Source organism: Corythoichthys intestinalis, chromosome 20, assembly GCF_030265065.1.
Source record: "Corythoichthys intestinalis isolate RoL2023-P3 chromosome 20, ASM3026506v1, whole genome shotgun sequence".
Taxonomy (NCBI): Eukaryota; Metazoa; Chordata; class Actinopteri; order Syngnathiformes; family Syngnathidae; genus Corythoichthys; species Corythoichthys intestinalis.
Window position 1 is genome coordinate 26,953,978 of NC_080414.1, and position 14,135 is coordinate 26,968,112.

At 37.2% G+C, this 14,135-nt stretch overlaps 1 protein-coding gene across 6 annotated transcripts in view; it reads left to right on the forward strand.

Annotated features, from left to right (window-relative positions):
* The window catches only part of slc12a7b (solute carrier family 12 member 7b), a 98,082-nt gene that overhangs the window by 61,481 nt on the left and 22,466 nt on the right, over positions 1-14,135 (forward strand). For all 6 annotated transcript variants that reach the window (XM_057824210.1, XM_057824209.1, XM_057824213.1 and 3 more), the window contains exons 5-14: positions 4,085-4,139; positions 4,988-5,118; positions 5,192-5,433; positions 5,568-5,779; positions 6,730-6,897; positions 7,000-7,098; positions 7,438-7,495; positions 13,224-13,398; positions 13,471-13,589; positions 13,672-13,770. In XM_057824210.1, the coding sequence (XP_057680193.1) occupies positions 4,085-4,139; positions 4,988-5,118; positions 5,192-5,433; positions 5,568-5,779; positions 6,730-6,897; positions 7,000-7,098; positions 7,438-7,495; positions 13,224-13,398; positions 13,471-13,589; positions 13,672-13,770 (1,358 nt within the window). The remainder of the gene's footprint in view (positions 1-4,084; positions 4,140-4,987; positions 5,119-5,191; positions 5,434-5,567; positions 5,780-6,729; positions 6,898-6,999; positions 7,099-7,437; positions 7,496-13,223; positions 13,399-13,470; positions 13,590-13,671; positions 13,771-14,135) is intronic.

Here is a 14,135-nt window from a genome sequence, read left to right on the forward strand (position 1 = left end):
TCTGACCCGTGTTTCAATAACTGTTGCGTCACCATATTGTGAGGGCGTTATCGTGAGCCTTGTATTGCATATCGTATCGTGAGGTACCCAGACGACCCCCCCCAATTACCGTTACTAATAAAATCCTGATCTTATTCTAACAAATTTACAGTTTGACTTCTTGAGCCTATTGCTCTTTATGCTATGCGCAGTATCATCCACTAACCTTCTGCGAGAACAAAAGGGCAAAGGTAATGTCAAACCTTCGAAACAAATTACCGTTAAAAAAAGACACAACAATGCAAAAGAATGCATCTGGATATTTGACCTGGTACTATTCGTCAAGTCACTTATTGTCCAGAAGAATTAAAATTTTCAAGTTAAAACTGCCCTAAATTGCTGTACTCCAAAAAATTCCATCATGAGGACTGTTTACTTATATTCAGTAGTTTTTAAATTGGAGCATCAGTATGTAGTAAATACAGTATAAAATATATGTAAGAAAGATTAAAAATCAAAAATTAACTTCGAGACTGTGAGACAGATGATATGATTTTGTGTGGTGAAAGCTCCCACTTAGTGTTTTTTTCTTTGTGGTATATTACGTCAGATATTCCTGGTAGAGCGCGAGTTGTATAGCTGCTTTGGATTTAAAAGGAAGTGAGTGGTAAAATTAACAGCTAATTGGCTTTTCTCCAGCTTGTCTGCCGTTTTAAACCGGATGGCCAACGAGAGCCGGAGGTTTATCTTGGCTGTGGGAAGTCACGGCTTTCCCCCTGTTGGCTCTGCTTGGGTCCAACTGCTCTTTTTTCATTTCTTTATCTTTTTTTGTCCTTCATAATGTCACCTTTACATGTTCACTGTCCCCTTGTTCTTTTTTTGTTTAAGTTAAAAGGATAAGCAGAGCAGAGAATGGATGGATAGAAGTTGACCTTTATGTCTTTGTTATCTTGTGCCTGTCCTTCCTCTTTTTAGTAGCCAGCTGCCTTATGAAAATATTGGCGACATAGAAAATGATTTCATGGAAAAGCTTGTATGATTTGTATTCAAATTCAAATACCATTTAAATTGATTTAAGAAATTAATCTTCAAGATTTGTTTTTACCAGTGGTGGAATCATGGCTGTCAACAGACTTGCAGGGGCCCAGGGAAAACAGCTGCCTTGTCACGACAATATACGCAGTACTTTTAACGCTTTGCAAGCAATGACAGTGTAAATTTTCAAATTATTTACCGTATTTTTCGGACTACAAGTCGCACCTGAGTATAAGTCGCACCAGCCATAAAATGCCCAACGAAGAGAAAAAAACATATAAGTCGCACCGGAGTATAAGTCGCTTTTTTGGGGAAAATTTATTTGATAAAATCCAACACATAGAAAAGATATGTCATCTTGTAAGGCAATTTAATATAAAAATACAATAGAGAACAACATGCTGAATAAGTGTACAGTGCATGAACAACGAAATGCGAATATGTCCTCACGAGGAAGCTACGGCTCGGTCCGGGCGATACAGCGAGCTAAACTCCCAAATGACGATGCCGGACGTACTTAAAATTCGCTGAACAATTTTGTCCTCGATAACAAACAGGTTCACATCAACGTAAATAAATGACTAGGTGCTATTACAGCAATGACACAAACGGTTAGCATGCGTTCGCTAGCATTAGCACATCGGTCAAACAACCACACAACTGGCTCTAAGTGTCCGATCGCGGGTGGAAAACACACAACAACAACAGAAAAGATGATACACACAGGCGTTGCCTCTGTAGAGATGTTTTACAAGCATAAACAATGAACGTAGGTTCGCAGCTGTGTGATTCTCTCTCTCTCTTGCTCTCTCGCCCACTCGCTCAGAGACACTGCGTAGCTGTCCGTCTTCTGGCGTGTGAGTGCTTTTCTTCGCGTAAACAAGTGCGAGTGCGCCCCCACGTGGACGTGAAAGTGTCACAAACTAAAAAGCATGCATTTCAATATAAAAAAGTCAACAATACAATTGAACACACATTGCCAAAGGCAGAACGTGAACGTGGCCATAGCTATTAAGAGCTATTCAGATAACTATAGCATAAAGAATATGCTAACAAGTTTACCAAACCATCAGTGTCACTCCAAAAGACCAAAATAACATGTGAAATGATATAATAATGTGTTAATAATTTCACACATAAGTCGCTCTTGAGTATAAGTCGCACCCCCAGCCAAACTATGAAGAAAAAAAAAAACTCCGAAAAATACGTTAATTTGAAATGGACAGTTAAATTTAACAGACCATAATAATAAACAAACAATTTCCATCTATTTTCCCATGTAGGCTACAATACAATACAACTGAGAGTGCTATGCCTGCCTGCTAAGCAACAAAACAGTATAACAGTGGGTTGTAAACCCAAGATAAATCCAGCCGCCGGACCCGGGTCTTTTCAGCGTCACGCACCTGGCCCCCACAGACTAACATACATCCCTGATCTCCCATCACCCTCTCTCTCCTCAGCTCAACGCGAGCAGCATGTCTTGTCTGGCAGCTCAATAGACTACAAGCGGCCGGTGACAGACTCGAATTGGGCTTTGGTCATGGTGATCGCAAATGTAAACGTTCAGTGTCAGCGGCTGTTGTTCACTTACCGACATCACCGTCTACAGCCAACTCTAGCCCTAATTCTCTGGCTTCTTGTCCCCCTTTCAAAAACTCAATCATTTTTTGTCATTCACCTCTATGATCTTCATCTCTTTTTCTTTTTTCTTTTCTTTTCTGCGCACCCGATTTATGACGACTCGCCATGTTTAGAGTTTACAACAATGACAGATTTTAATTTCTTGCTTCAAGGCACGAACGTAGTGTAGCCTTGAGTGCGCTAGAGCGGGGTCAAACCATTCTCTGCTAAGACAGAGGGGGTGGGGGGCGTTGTGCGAAAAATATATATTTGAAATATTTAATATGTTAAAGTTTTTGAGTATGTATCAAGTATAACTTAATATTTAATCGGACAATGATTTAAATAAAAAAATATGTCAATGTAAAGTAAAATAAATTAAGGTTCATAGGTTCATTAAGGTTCCTATGGTCCTGAGGCCCAGGAACACATACCCGGTTGCCTCTCCCCCTGTCAACGGATTTGGGTGGAATTTACCGAAGTAAAAGTACTTTGTTACTGTACTTAAGTAAATATTTCTGTATCTATCTGTACTTTACTTGAGTACAAATATGAAATGGAATATTTAACTTCACTACATTTGAGACCACGTATCTGTACTTTTTACTCCACAACTTTTCAAATTGTCGCCTGCGTTACATAGTACTTTTGTTTGTTTTCTTTATTTCTCATTGTGAATTGATAGTTTCGTTTTCATGCCTCACCCGCAATCAATAAGCCCTGTGCAACTATACCATAACTGAGCAATAGAGGCAGCGACAAGAGTACAACCAAGATTAGGCAGGTGAACAAGATTTTGACCAATAAAAACCACCACACTCTTGTACAGTAAGTGACGGTATGCACCTGATAGTTGTGTGCAATCTGCCATTTAACTAGGTTTTGGAGTTTTTGGCCTTGTTAAGCTTCCCGTTTACAGTACAGTCGATGTTATTGCTAGTTGTTGCCATTCTGCAAAGTTTGAGAGAAAACTGAGAAGGCAATGAATTGTTTGGTTCTTTCTTTGAATGTTGACTCAGATTTCTGTACGTATGTTTGTATATATACTGTATTTAAAGGTATATTACACTTTTGCATTGGGAAATAATACATTTACTTTTTACTTGTAAAGTCAATTTTAACGCAAGTACTTTCTCTGCTTGAGAATTTTTTTTCGTAGATACCTGTACTTTTCCCTGTATCTATACTTTTACTGAAGTAAAAAAAACAGTGAGTACTTCATCCACCATTGATTTTTATGGACTAAACTATTGTTTAATTCAGCGAAAAACCAAAAAGGTATTTTTTCTAATTATGATGGCATGAAAAAGGTATTGAGTTGACAGCATCAATGTGACTGCTAAGTATTGTTTTTGATGGAGAATTATTTTCAAACTATGTTTCAAATAGCAGATTTCAGTCATAATCAGACATCATGCCATGTTTTGTTTCTGTGTTCTCCTTTCAGACCATGCTGACTGCCATATCCATGAGTGCAATTGCTACAAATGGTGTTGTGCCAGGTATCAAGCTTAATCATTCATTAGTGATTAATGGTTTGCAGTGTTGTTTTTGGCAGCCCTTTTAATTTTCGTCTTAGTCTTTTAGATGACAATACTCATTAGTCTTAGTCATATTTTAGTAATCTCAAAATGTCTTTGTCTTCGTCTAGTTTTTGTTGACGAAAACTCAAGACTAATTTCGTGTAGTTAAATGCAACGTGTACTTAAAAAGTTTTCGTCCGTAAAATTCAAAAATGTTACTCCAAAAATTAAAAATAAATAAATAAATAAATAAGGGTTTTCAACTATTTCGAATGAACATTGACAGACAAGCACATATTATAGCGTCTATAGGACAACGGCCACTTGGTGATAGTACACACTTAGCAGGAAAACAGTACATTGTTTTCAATTAATTATACCCACCGGGACGCCACGAAAAAAAAATTAAATAAATACATTTTAAAAAGTTGTCCGGGAGTTAAAGAGGACACTCGCCGTTAACATTAGCCTAATGCAAATGCTATGCTAACTCTACAAGTTACATTTAGTATGTGATGATCACTCAGCACAGACCTTTAAAGGCTCAAATAACATTGTTTATTCTTTCTGGCTAAGATAAGAAAACAAATCTTACCGCGTGTACAAGCTGGAGTGACTGGAGACGACACTGATGAGATTGGGGGACGGGGGGCGCAGCACGTCACGAGTGACACAACCAGACACAGCTACGATACATGCTAACTACACATAAAATGTCACGCATTGTGAACATGTGACAGAAACTATTGCGCATTTTCGTGTCATCGTTAACGAAAACACTGATGGTTTGAAATGTTTTGCAATTTTAACTTGAACTTTTTCCACAGCTGGAGGCTCCTACTATATGATTTCCAGATCTCTTGGACCCGAGTTTGGTGGAGCTGTGGGTCTCTGTTTCTACCTTGGTACAACATTTGCTGGCTCCATGTACATCCTGGGTACTATCGAGATTCTATTGGTGAGGAAATACACTGTGCACCCTATACTGTCAGACATTTTTAACTCAATGTTGGTCTCCGATCCCTGTTCAGACCTACATTGTGCCTAAGGCAGCCATCTTTGTGGCAGAAAAAAAGGAGGATGAAGTTGATGCCCTTCTGAATAACATGCGTGTCTACGGCACGTGCTGCCTTACGCTGATGTCCATCGTCGTCTTTGTGGGGGTGAAATATGTCAACAAACTTGCCCTCGTCTTCCTGGCTTGTGTCATTCTCTCTATTCTTGCGATCTACGCCGGAGTCATCAAGACCATCTTTGAGCCACCCGACTTTCCGTGAGTCAATTATGAATGAATACAGTATATATCAGTTGTCTTTGTGCCATTAAATTCAAGTAATAATTATATGCTTCTCACAAATGAGTTATCAAAACAGTAGTATATCCCTGCTTTCCCTTTTGTTGTTATAGTGTTTGCATGTTGGGAAATCGTACTCTGCAGAACCACAACTTCGATAAGTGTCTTAAGAATGACATTATTGATAATGTGACTGCTACCACCCAGCTATGGAAGCTGTTCTGTAAAGGACCTGAGCTCAATGCTACCTGCAATGACTATTTCCTAAATAACAACGTGACCCAGATTCAAGGCATCCCTGGACTTACAAGTGGAGTTATTTCAGGTTTGAACACAGCTTGTCCTTGGTTGATTTGTCTAGTGTAATAAATGCGCTGTGCTATTTTCCTCTCATTAACATTGTGTTAAAAAAAAAAATCTATAGTGTCTCACATAGTGAATACCCCATTATAGTGGTTCCCTCGCTACTTTGCGCTTCAAATGTTGCACCGTCAGTCCATCGCTGATTTTTTTTTTTTTTTTTTTTTAAATTAAAAAAATAAATAAATCAATACAAGTGAACTGTCCCGATCTGATCGCGTAGTGTATCCCTCCCTCCCTCCCCCTGCTCTTTGTTGGTCAGGCAGTGCAATGTAGTTTATTATTAAAGTTAACAATGATTGACAGACGTTTGGGTTTGACCTGGCCAGAAACACGAACTTCAAAGTGCCGCATGCGTCAATCATCATTTAACTTGTTAAACAGTTGCTCTGGCAACTCAGTGAGCGGATTTGAGAGGACTCACTCAATGACGTATTTAATAAAGCCAATAATTTTTCTACATTATTCTTGTTTAAAAATAATTCGTTGGGACAGTAACATGTTTAAAATTTATCATAATTATTACATTAGAAGTGCTTAAAAGCCATTTATTTTATATAATGTATATATAATATATATATATATATATATATATATATATACGTAAAGTTTTTTTTTTTTTATTATTATTATTATTATAATTTGGGGGGGGAAAAGGGGGAAAAAACATGTCTTATAGATATCTCTATCCAATGCTAAATCTGACCACATTGAGCACTAAAAAAAAAAAAAAATGTGTGTGTGTGGGGGGGGGGGGCGCTACTTCACAATTTATCACTTATTGTGGTGGGTTCTGGTCGCCATTAACTGCGAAAAACGAGGGATCACTGTAATTAATCTGAAGTATTGCATGACCATTTGGTTGTCATATCGAGGCTTTTGTGTCTGAATTTCTCTTTCTCTACTTCCATTCAGAAAATATGTGGTCAGAATATGGGCCTCTCGGTATGTTAGTTGAAAACAAGAAGTTGTCATCTCAGGGAGGAAGTGATCCCACACAAGACATCTACCTGCCCTATGTTGCCAATGATATTGCCTCCTTCTTTACACTACTTGTTGGCATCTACTTTCCTTCTGTCACTGGTGAGTGTAGTACCTTGTATGGTAGTTATTATTTTGAATTTTGTGGTCAGCATTGGACTTGCATTTGACCTAGATTCTGTCCGTTTTTTTGTGATCTTTCAGGTATCATGGCCGGTTCTAATCGGTCAGGTGATTTGCGAGATGCCCAAAGATCCATCCCAGTTGGAACCATCCTGGCTATCTTTACCACCTCTGTCATCTGTATCCTTGTGTGTTTTATTGAAATTCCTGGTGAAACTGACAATCAGTTATGCTAAGGCGAACAGACTCAATTCTAATCCTTCTTTATTGTTCAGTTGAATCCCACTGACCTTAGACAGAAAATCTAACGATGCAACCAAATCTTATTTAACAAGGAAGCATTTATCACAACCGTATAGTATGTGTAAATACTGCTGGACTAGTAACAGTTGTTTTTCGTGTTAGGATAAATCAAGCTTGAATGGGCAAAGAAAAAAACATCGGGAGCTTTCCAAGAAGTGTAGAAGATTGCTTTTGACCAGAATGACCTAATTTGTTCTCCTTAACAGTTTGCATCAGATATAACCTGTGTCGTGCTATTCGGCGCATGCATTGAGGGCGTTTTACTCCGGGACAAGTAAGACTTAAACACACATTGCAATGTTCTGCACACATTTCAAAATCATTTATTTGACCTGCAAGTTCACAATTCATATTTCTTTTTGCTAAGCACAGAATGTTTTTATGAGACAAAAAAAAAAACAAACTCAAGACAATTGGAAATATCCATATATATATGAACTATACTATAATATGCTACGGTTTACTATAGCAAACCTTACCCTACCGTACCAATAAACAATATTGAAAAAGACTATCATTGCGATTTTTGGGGAGTTTGCAATATATTGCGATATTTAAACTAGAAGAATTTACACCAGATAACTTCAATAGGTCTGTTTGAGATAGGCCTGAACGATATTAAAAAAAATTTACGTTGCCAAGGCTCCACACTTACTTTTTGCATTGGTTGCACTGGACCAACTATTTTCTTAAAGTGCATCAGCACAAAATGTAGGTGCACTCACATTTTTCATTGCATCACCTTTCATTCATTCATTCATCTTCTGAACCGCTCATCTTCACGAGGGTCGCGAGGGTGTTGGAGCCTATCACAGCTAACTTGGGAACTTGGGATGTGACAGGAACCTGTAGAAAACCCATGCATGCTGTCTTTATATTGTGAATTAATTTTTAAAAAAGAATATCGTAGAAAAATGCTTGTCTTCATTAAATGCTTCAATGAGTGAGTCCTATCAAATTCACTCACGGTTTGACACTCACGCTGCTGAGAACAGCCTCTCACTTACACAATGAATGAGTTGGCACAGCACACTTCAGACTGTGTACAGTGGGGAGAACAAGTATTTGATACACTGCTTTCTCCCCACTGTATGTAACAACCTTACCGATGATTAACATGTGCCTTTGATCGTAGAGTAGGCCTGAACGATATTGGAAAAAACTATTGTTGCGATTTTTTTGAGGTGTGCAATATATTGCGATATTATATTGCGATAGTAAAAAATATATATATATATATATATATATATACAATTTTTTTTTTTTTTAAAGAAATTTTCACTAGATGACTTGAATAGCTGTTTGGAAATACTTTGCATGACACACCGTGACCACAGTGTATTCATATAATACCATTTCATTTGTGAATGATTAAGATTGCTGTATTATTATGAAGGGATCCAGGAAGCAATGTCTGCACAAAATAGATAATTTATTGAACACAATATTTGACACTTCAACAGCAGCAAATACATTAAATGACAAATAAAAGAGCAGGTGCATTCGTCCCCTAAGTTTTTGACAAAATATAACAATAAATAAAAACTTCTGTAAAATAACAACAAAGTTGTAAACATAGTTGAACAAAAATATTAAATATGACAAATAAGAGTTGTTCACAAACTATAACAATAAATAAAAACCTCAGTAAAACAATAAAGTTGTCAACATATTTGAACTTAAATATTAAATCTGTCAAATAAAAGTGCAAGTGCATTAGTCCCCTGAGTTGTTTACACAAAATATAACAATATAAAACTGCAAAACTGCAACAAAGTTGTAAAAATATTTAAAAAATATTAAGTATCAAAACTTTATGTGCAGCTGTACTATAGTTATTTGAAAAATACGATTTACAATTAATTTAAATATAAAAGAAACAGAAACTCAATTGAACTTGTAAATAATTGAACTGAATAACAGCAAATAACTGATGAATAACAGAACCATTTTAACTCCCACATTTCCTGCCTTCCTGATAGCTGTCACATGAATAAAAAGAAAAGACATTCCTGCAGCTGTGTTATGTATTTGTCTGCATATCGTCCACCTTCCTTGCTCAGCAATTCTCAACTGGGTCTCATAGGTTTTTGGCCAAGACTACTAGTTTATCCACCATTGCAGGCTTGAGACAACAACGTTGGCACGTAACAATGTTCCCACCTGTACTAAAAAGCCTCTGATGGGAAGCTCGTAGCAGGAATGCATAGATACCTGCGTTTTAAATGGTCCCACATGTTCGACGGATTACTTCTTGTTGAGGCAACCATGGCGAGGCACTGTCAACAGGGCTGTTTTTTGTTCCTTATATTCTTGTCGATAGCCAAAATACTTCCAAAACTCCTTTTGGAGACAGTCTTCCCTATTCAACGTGTTGCTTGCTTTCACTTTGAAAACGGCCCCTCCTCCCTCCGCTCTGCTGTTCGGCCCCTCCTCCCTCCACTCCGCTGTAGCAGGGGAGGGGGAGGAGCCGATGACTGCGAGTTGGAGGGAATGAGATGAGAGGCTGTGCGCTCTCCTTCGCGCTCCTTCCTCAAAACAAACGTTTGTGGATTTAAAAAAATGAAATGAAAAAACTATCGCACGTCCTTGCGATGGGACTATTGCGCATGCGCACATCGCGATGGCGATGTTTAAACGATATATCGTTCAGGCCTATCGTAGAGCTATCGAGTCTTCTCTGGCCAGATCAGAGCTACAAACCTGTCAATCATCGTTGACTTTAAGTACCAAATGCCAGCTGCAAAACAGTTTGGTTGCACTGCTTAGCAGGAGGGGGAGGGTGTGAGGCTGTAGCGCTGTACGAGCATGAAGCAGAAATGCAAGTTTGCGTGTTCAAAAAAAAAAATTAAATATTGCACACCCCTGCGATGCGAGTATTGCGTATCTGCACATCGCGATGACGATGTTCAAACGATACATCGTTCAGGCCTAGTACCATACTGCACTGTACTATACTATACTATACTATACTGTACTATACTATACTAGTGTTTTTTGAGTCACGGCACGTTTTTACATTAGAAAAAATCTCGTGCACACACACCACATACCAAAAATGTTCCAAAATTACTTTCTGTACAGCATATTTAATTATAAAATAATTTCTAAATATTTATACTTACTCAGTGTGAAACTTGAGCCTGCTTAGATGAACACAAAGCCGATATACTGGCAGGAATCTTCTTGAACTGCTCTCAGTCTTTGTTTTTATTGTTTTTAACAGTTAGGCTTGAAAAGCTCAGAATTCTCAGACGGGGACTTTAGCCATGTCTTTAACCACATCAGGGCCGAGCATCTAGCTGGCAATGGCTTTGCAGGCAGGTAGTATAAATGTCAGTGCCACAGTGTGGGATTTTTTTGGATTTAGCAACAAGTTCATCAATAAGGTAACTGGCTTTTAGGGCTTTTTCATTTACCTTTGTAGTTTTTCTCAAAAAAGTTGCCTGTGTCTCGGTGTTTTCACGAAAGCGAACAAAATTTTCCATCGACTTGTTTTGAAGCGACAGTTGTTTTGTCTGGAGATGACGTTTAAGCTTGCTTGGCACCATGGTGCTGTCTGATAGTGATATTTGTGTCGCATTTAAGAACTGCTCGGATTTCTTGCCATCAGCAATCTTGCTGTCCTCGACAATGCGTTGGAATAAAACACAGGGTGGGGGATTGACGGTCATCACATGGATAAAATGGAAAGGACACTTTCATGTATAGTACGGCTGCAGCTATCGAATATTTTAGTAATCGAGTAATCGACTGAAAATTCTATCGATTAATCGAGTAATCAGATTAAACTTTTTTTTTTTTTTTTTTTTTTTTTTTGTCATCTAATATTGAACCATTTTCAGTCAATCAATGTCTTTATTTTCGATGTACATTGTTGAAAACAGCCAAAAATTGCATCTCAGATTTACTCTCGGATCATAGAAGCACTTGCTCGCATCAAAGTCATCCGCCTTAGGTGCGCTAGTTTCGCCTTGAACTCCTCGAGCCCTGGTGGCCATTATTCATCATGCATCATTCTTCATCATGCTTTTATGCCATTAGCGTAATCACCTGTCACTCAAACATGTCGGAAGTAGCGACAAAGTTGGATCTTTATGTCAGAATAATTCAATCAAAACTTTCTACTTAAAAAAAAAAAAAGTGCTTTCAAAACTTTTAGTACTTCAAATAAAAAATGAGTTCAAAACTTTTTGCTCTCCAAAAAAGTGACACTTCAATAAAAAATATATATACCGGTATATTTCGAATAAAAAAAATATTTTCAAAAATACATATATGTATATATATACAGTATATATTTTTTAGGGAAAGGCAAATTTTATTTTTGAAACTGATTTTTTTCTTTGATTGAAAATAGTTTTTTTGATTGAAGCAACTTTTTCTGGGATTGAATGATTTAGACACAAATGTCTTACCCATAATATGGCCCAAACAAAAAAAGGATTGCTTCAATCAAAGAAAACAGTTTAAATAAAAAAATTAAGTGTTCAAATGCGAAATTCTGAGTTTCAAATATTTTATTGCATTCAAAAACTTTTTTTCTATAATTGATTTTTTATTTTATTTTTATTTTTTTTGATTAAAGTGATTTTTCTTTTGAAAATATTTTTTTTTTGGAAGCAACTTATTTTTTTGATTAATTAATAAAGGCCCAAATGCAAAACTACATTACTTCAATCAAAAAAGTAGTTTCAATCAAAAAATATATATATATTTTTGCATTCAAACACTTTTTTTTTTTTGATTGAAGTAACTTTTTTTAGTCGAAAATATATATTATGATTGAAGCGACTTTTTTTTTTGATTGAAGCAACTTTTTCTGGGATTGAATGATTTGGGACACAAATGTCCTATCCGGAATATGGCCCAAACAAAAAAAGGATTGCTTCAATCAAAGAAAACAGTTTAAATTAAAAAATTAAGTGTTCAAATGCAAAATTCTGAGTCCCAAATATTTTATCGGATTCAAAAACCTTTTTTGTATGATTGATTTTTTTTTAAAGTTTTGATTGAAGTGATTTTTCTTTTGAAAATATTTTTTTGTTTGAAGCAACTTATTTTTTGATTAAATAATAAAGGCTCAAATGCAAAACTACATCACTTCAATCAAATAAGTTGTTTCAGTCAAAAAAAACTTTTTTTGTATTCACATTTTTTTGATTGAAGTGACTTTTTTTAATTGAAAATATATATTATGATTGAAATGACTTTTTTTTTTATTTAAGCAACTTTTTTTTTTTTTGATTGAATAACAAAGACACAAAATCTACCTCCATAGAAACCTAGCCCTCCGCAGGGCTAACGTTACGTGAGCGGGTAACAACTAGCGACATCTTATTTATTAGCGCTGCGAATCTACTGCTTTAAGATGGCGGCTGTTTACTAATGCCGCCCAGTCTGTCATTTCGCATCTAGTTCTACATAGATGTGATATCTATGAGACACATCCGACGCTACCTGCTACTACCGTAGCATCATGCGGGCGTAGTTTTTAGCAACGTCGGAGTAGTTTGTAACGGCTGTCGGCTGCGGTAAGGTATTTTTTTTTATTGCTTCTTCAACTACGTACGTGACATCAGAACATTGTCCCGCATTTAAAGTAATCTGGGCAAAACATGATGCTTAGAGCTGGCAAAATGAAACAATTCCTCGAGGTAAATAAAATTACTCTGACCAGTTTTTAAACTCGAGTTACTCGAGTTGCTCGAGTATTCGTTTTAGCTCTAATGTACTTGCACTTGACGAGTCTCATTTCTCGCCACAAACCTGACGATCTCTCACGGCACACTAGCTGCACACCGATTGAAAAACTACTCTACTCTACTCTACTCTACTCTACTCTACTCTACTCTACTCTACTCTACTCTACTCTGCTATTACTCCTACTCCTACTACTTCTACTACTACTACTACTACTACTACTACACTATACTACTGTATACTGCCAACAGGCCACTTCTATACGTTTTGTGGATACATGTGCCTTGTCTCTCCTGTAGGTTTGGTGACTCTGTAAAAGGCAACCTGGTTATCGGCACACTATCTTGGCCTTCACCTTGGGTCATTGTAATTGGCTCCTTCTTCTCCTGCTGTGGCGCAGGCCTGCAGAGTTTGACTGGTGCACCACGCCTGCTGCAAGCCATTGCACGAGATGGCATAGTACCTTTCTTACAGGTGAGACACAGACCCTTGATTAGTGAAATCAAACACACCCCTTTCATTTGCATTTTTACATTTGCTATTAAGGTATTTGGACACGGAAAAGCTAACGGAGAACCTACCTGGGCTCTCCTACTTACTGCTGCAATCTGTGAGATTGGAATACTCATCGCCTCTCTGGATGCTGTGGCTCCAATCCTCTCCATGTGGGTATTTTCGTGAATAGTTTTCATTTCCCTCTACTTGAGCTTTGATGCAGTTGGTCAGAAAATCTTTATCTTACTGCAGGTTTTTCCTCATGTGCTACCTGTTTGTCAACCTGGCCTGCGCAGTTCAGACATTACTAAGAACACCAAACTGGAGACCACGCTTCAAATACTACCACTGGTCAGTAATCTGTAATAATGCATTTTATAGACTATAAAATGGAAAAAATATTGAGTTATGAAGTCAAGTGAAACCTGTTAAGTGTTTTAGATATTTGACTTAAAGTAACTCGTGATGATGCTCATGGGATATTATCTATGGCCTTTTTCACATTCATTCACACTCAGACACAAACACATCTCCATTAAGATTAATTCCACAACAAAGGTTGCACACAATAGCAGTCAGCAACCTTGTGCCCCGAGAATTTCATCATTTTACTCCCATTTTAAGCCTTTCAGCTGTCCATTCTGAAATGGGTTTATTTGTTTCTCAACTAATGAGGCAAAACCATGACACCTTTCTATAAATAGATGGATTTTGTA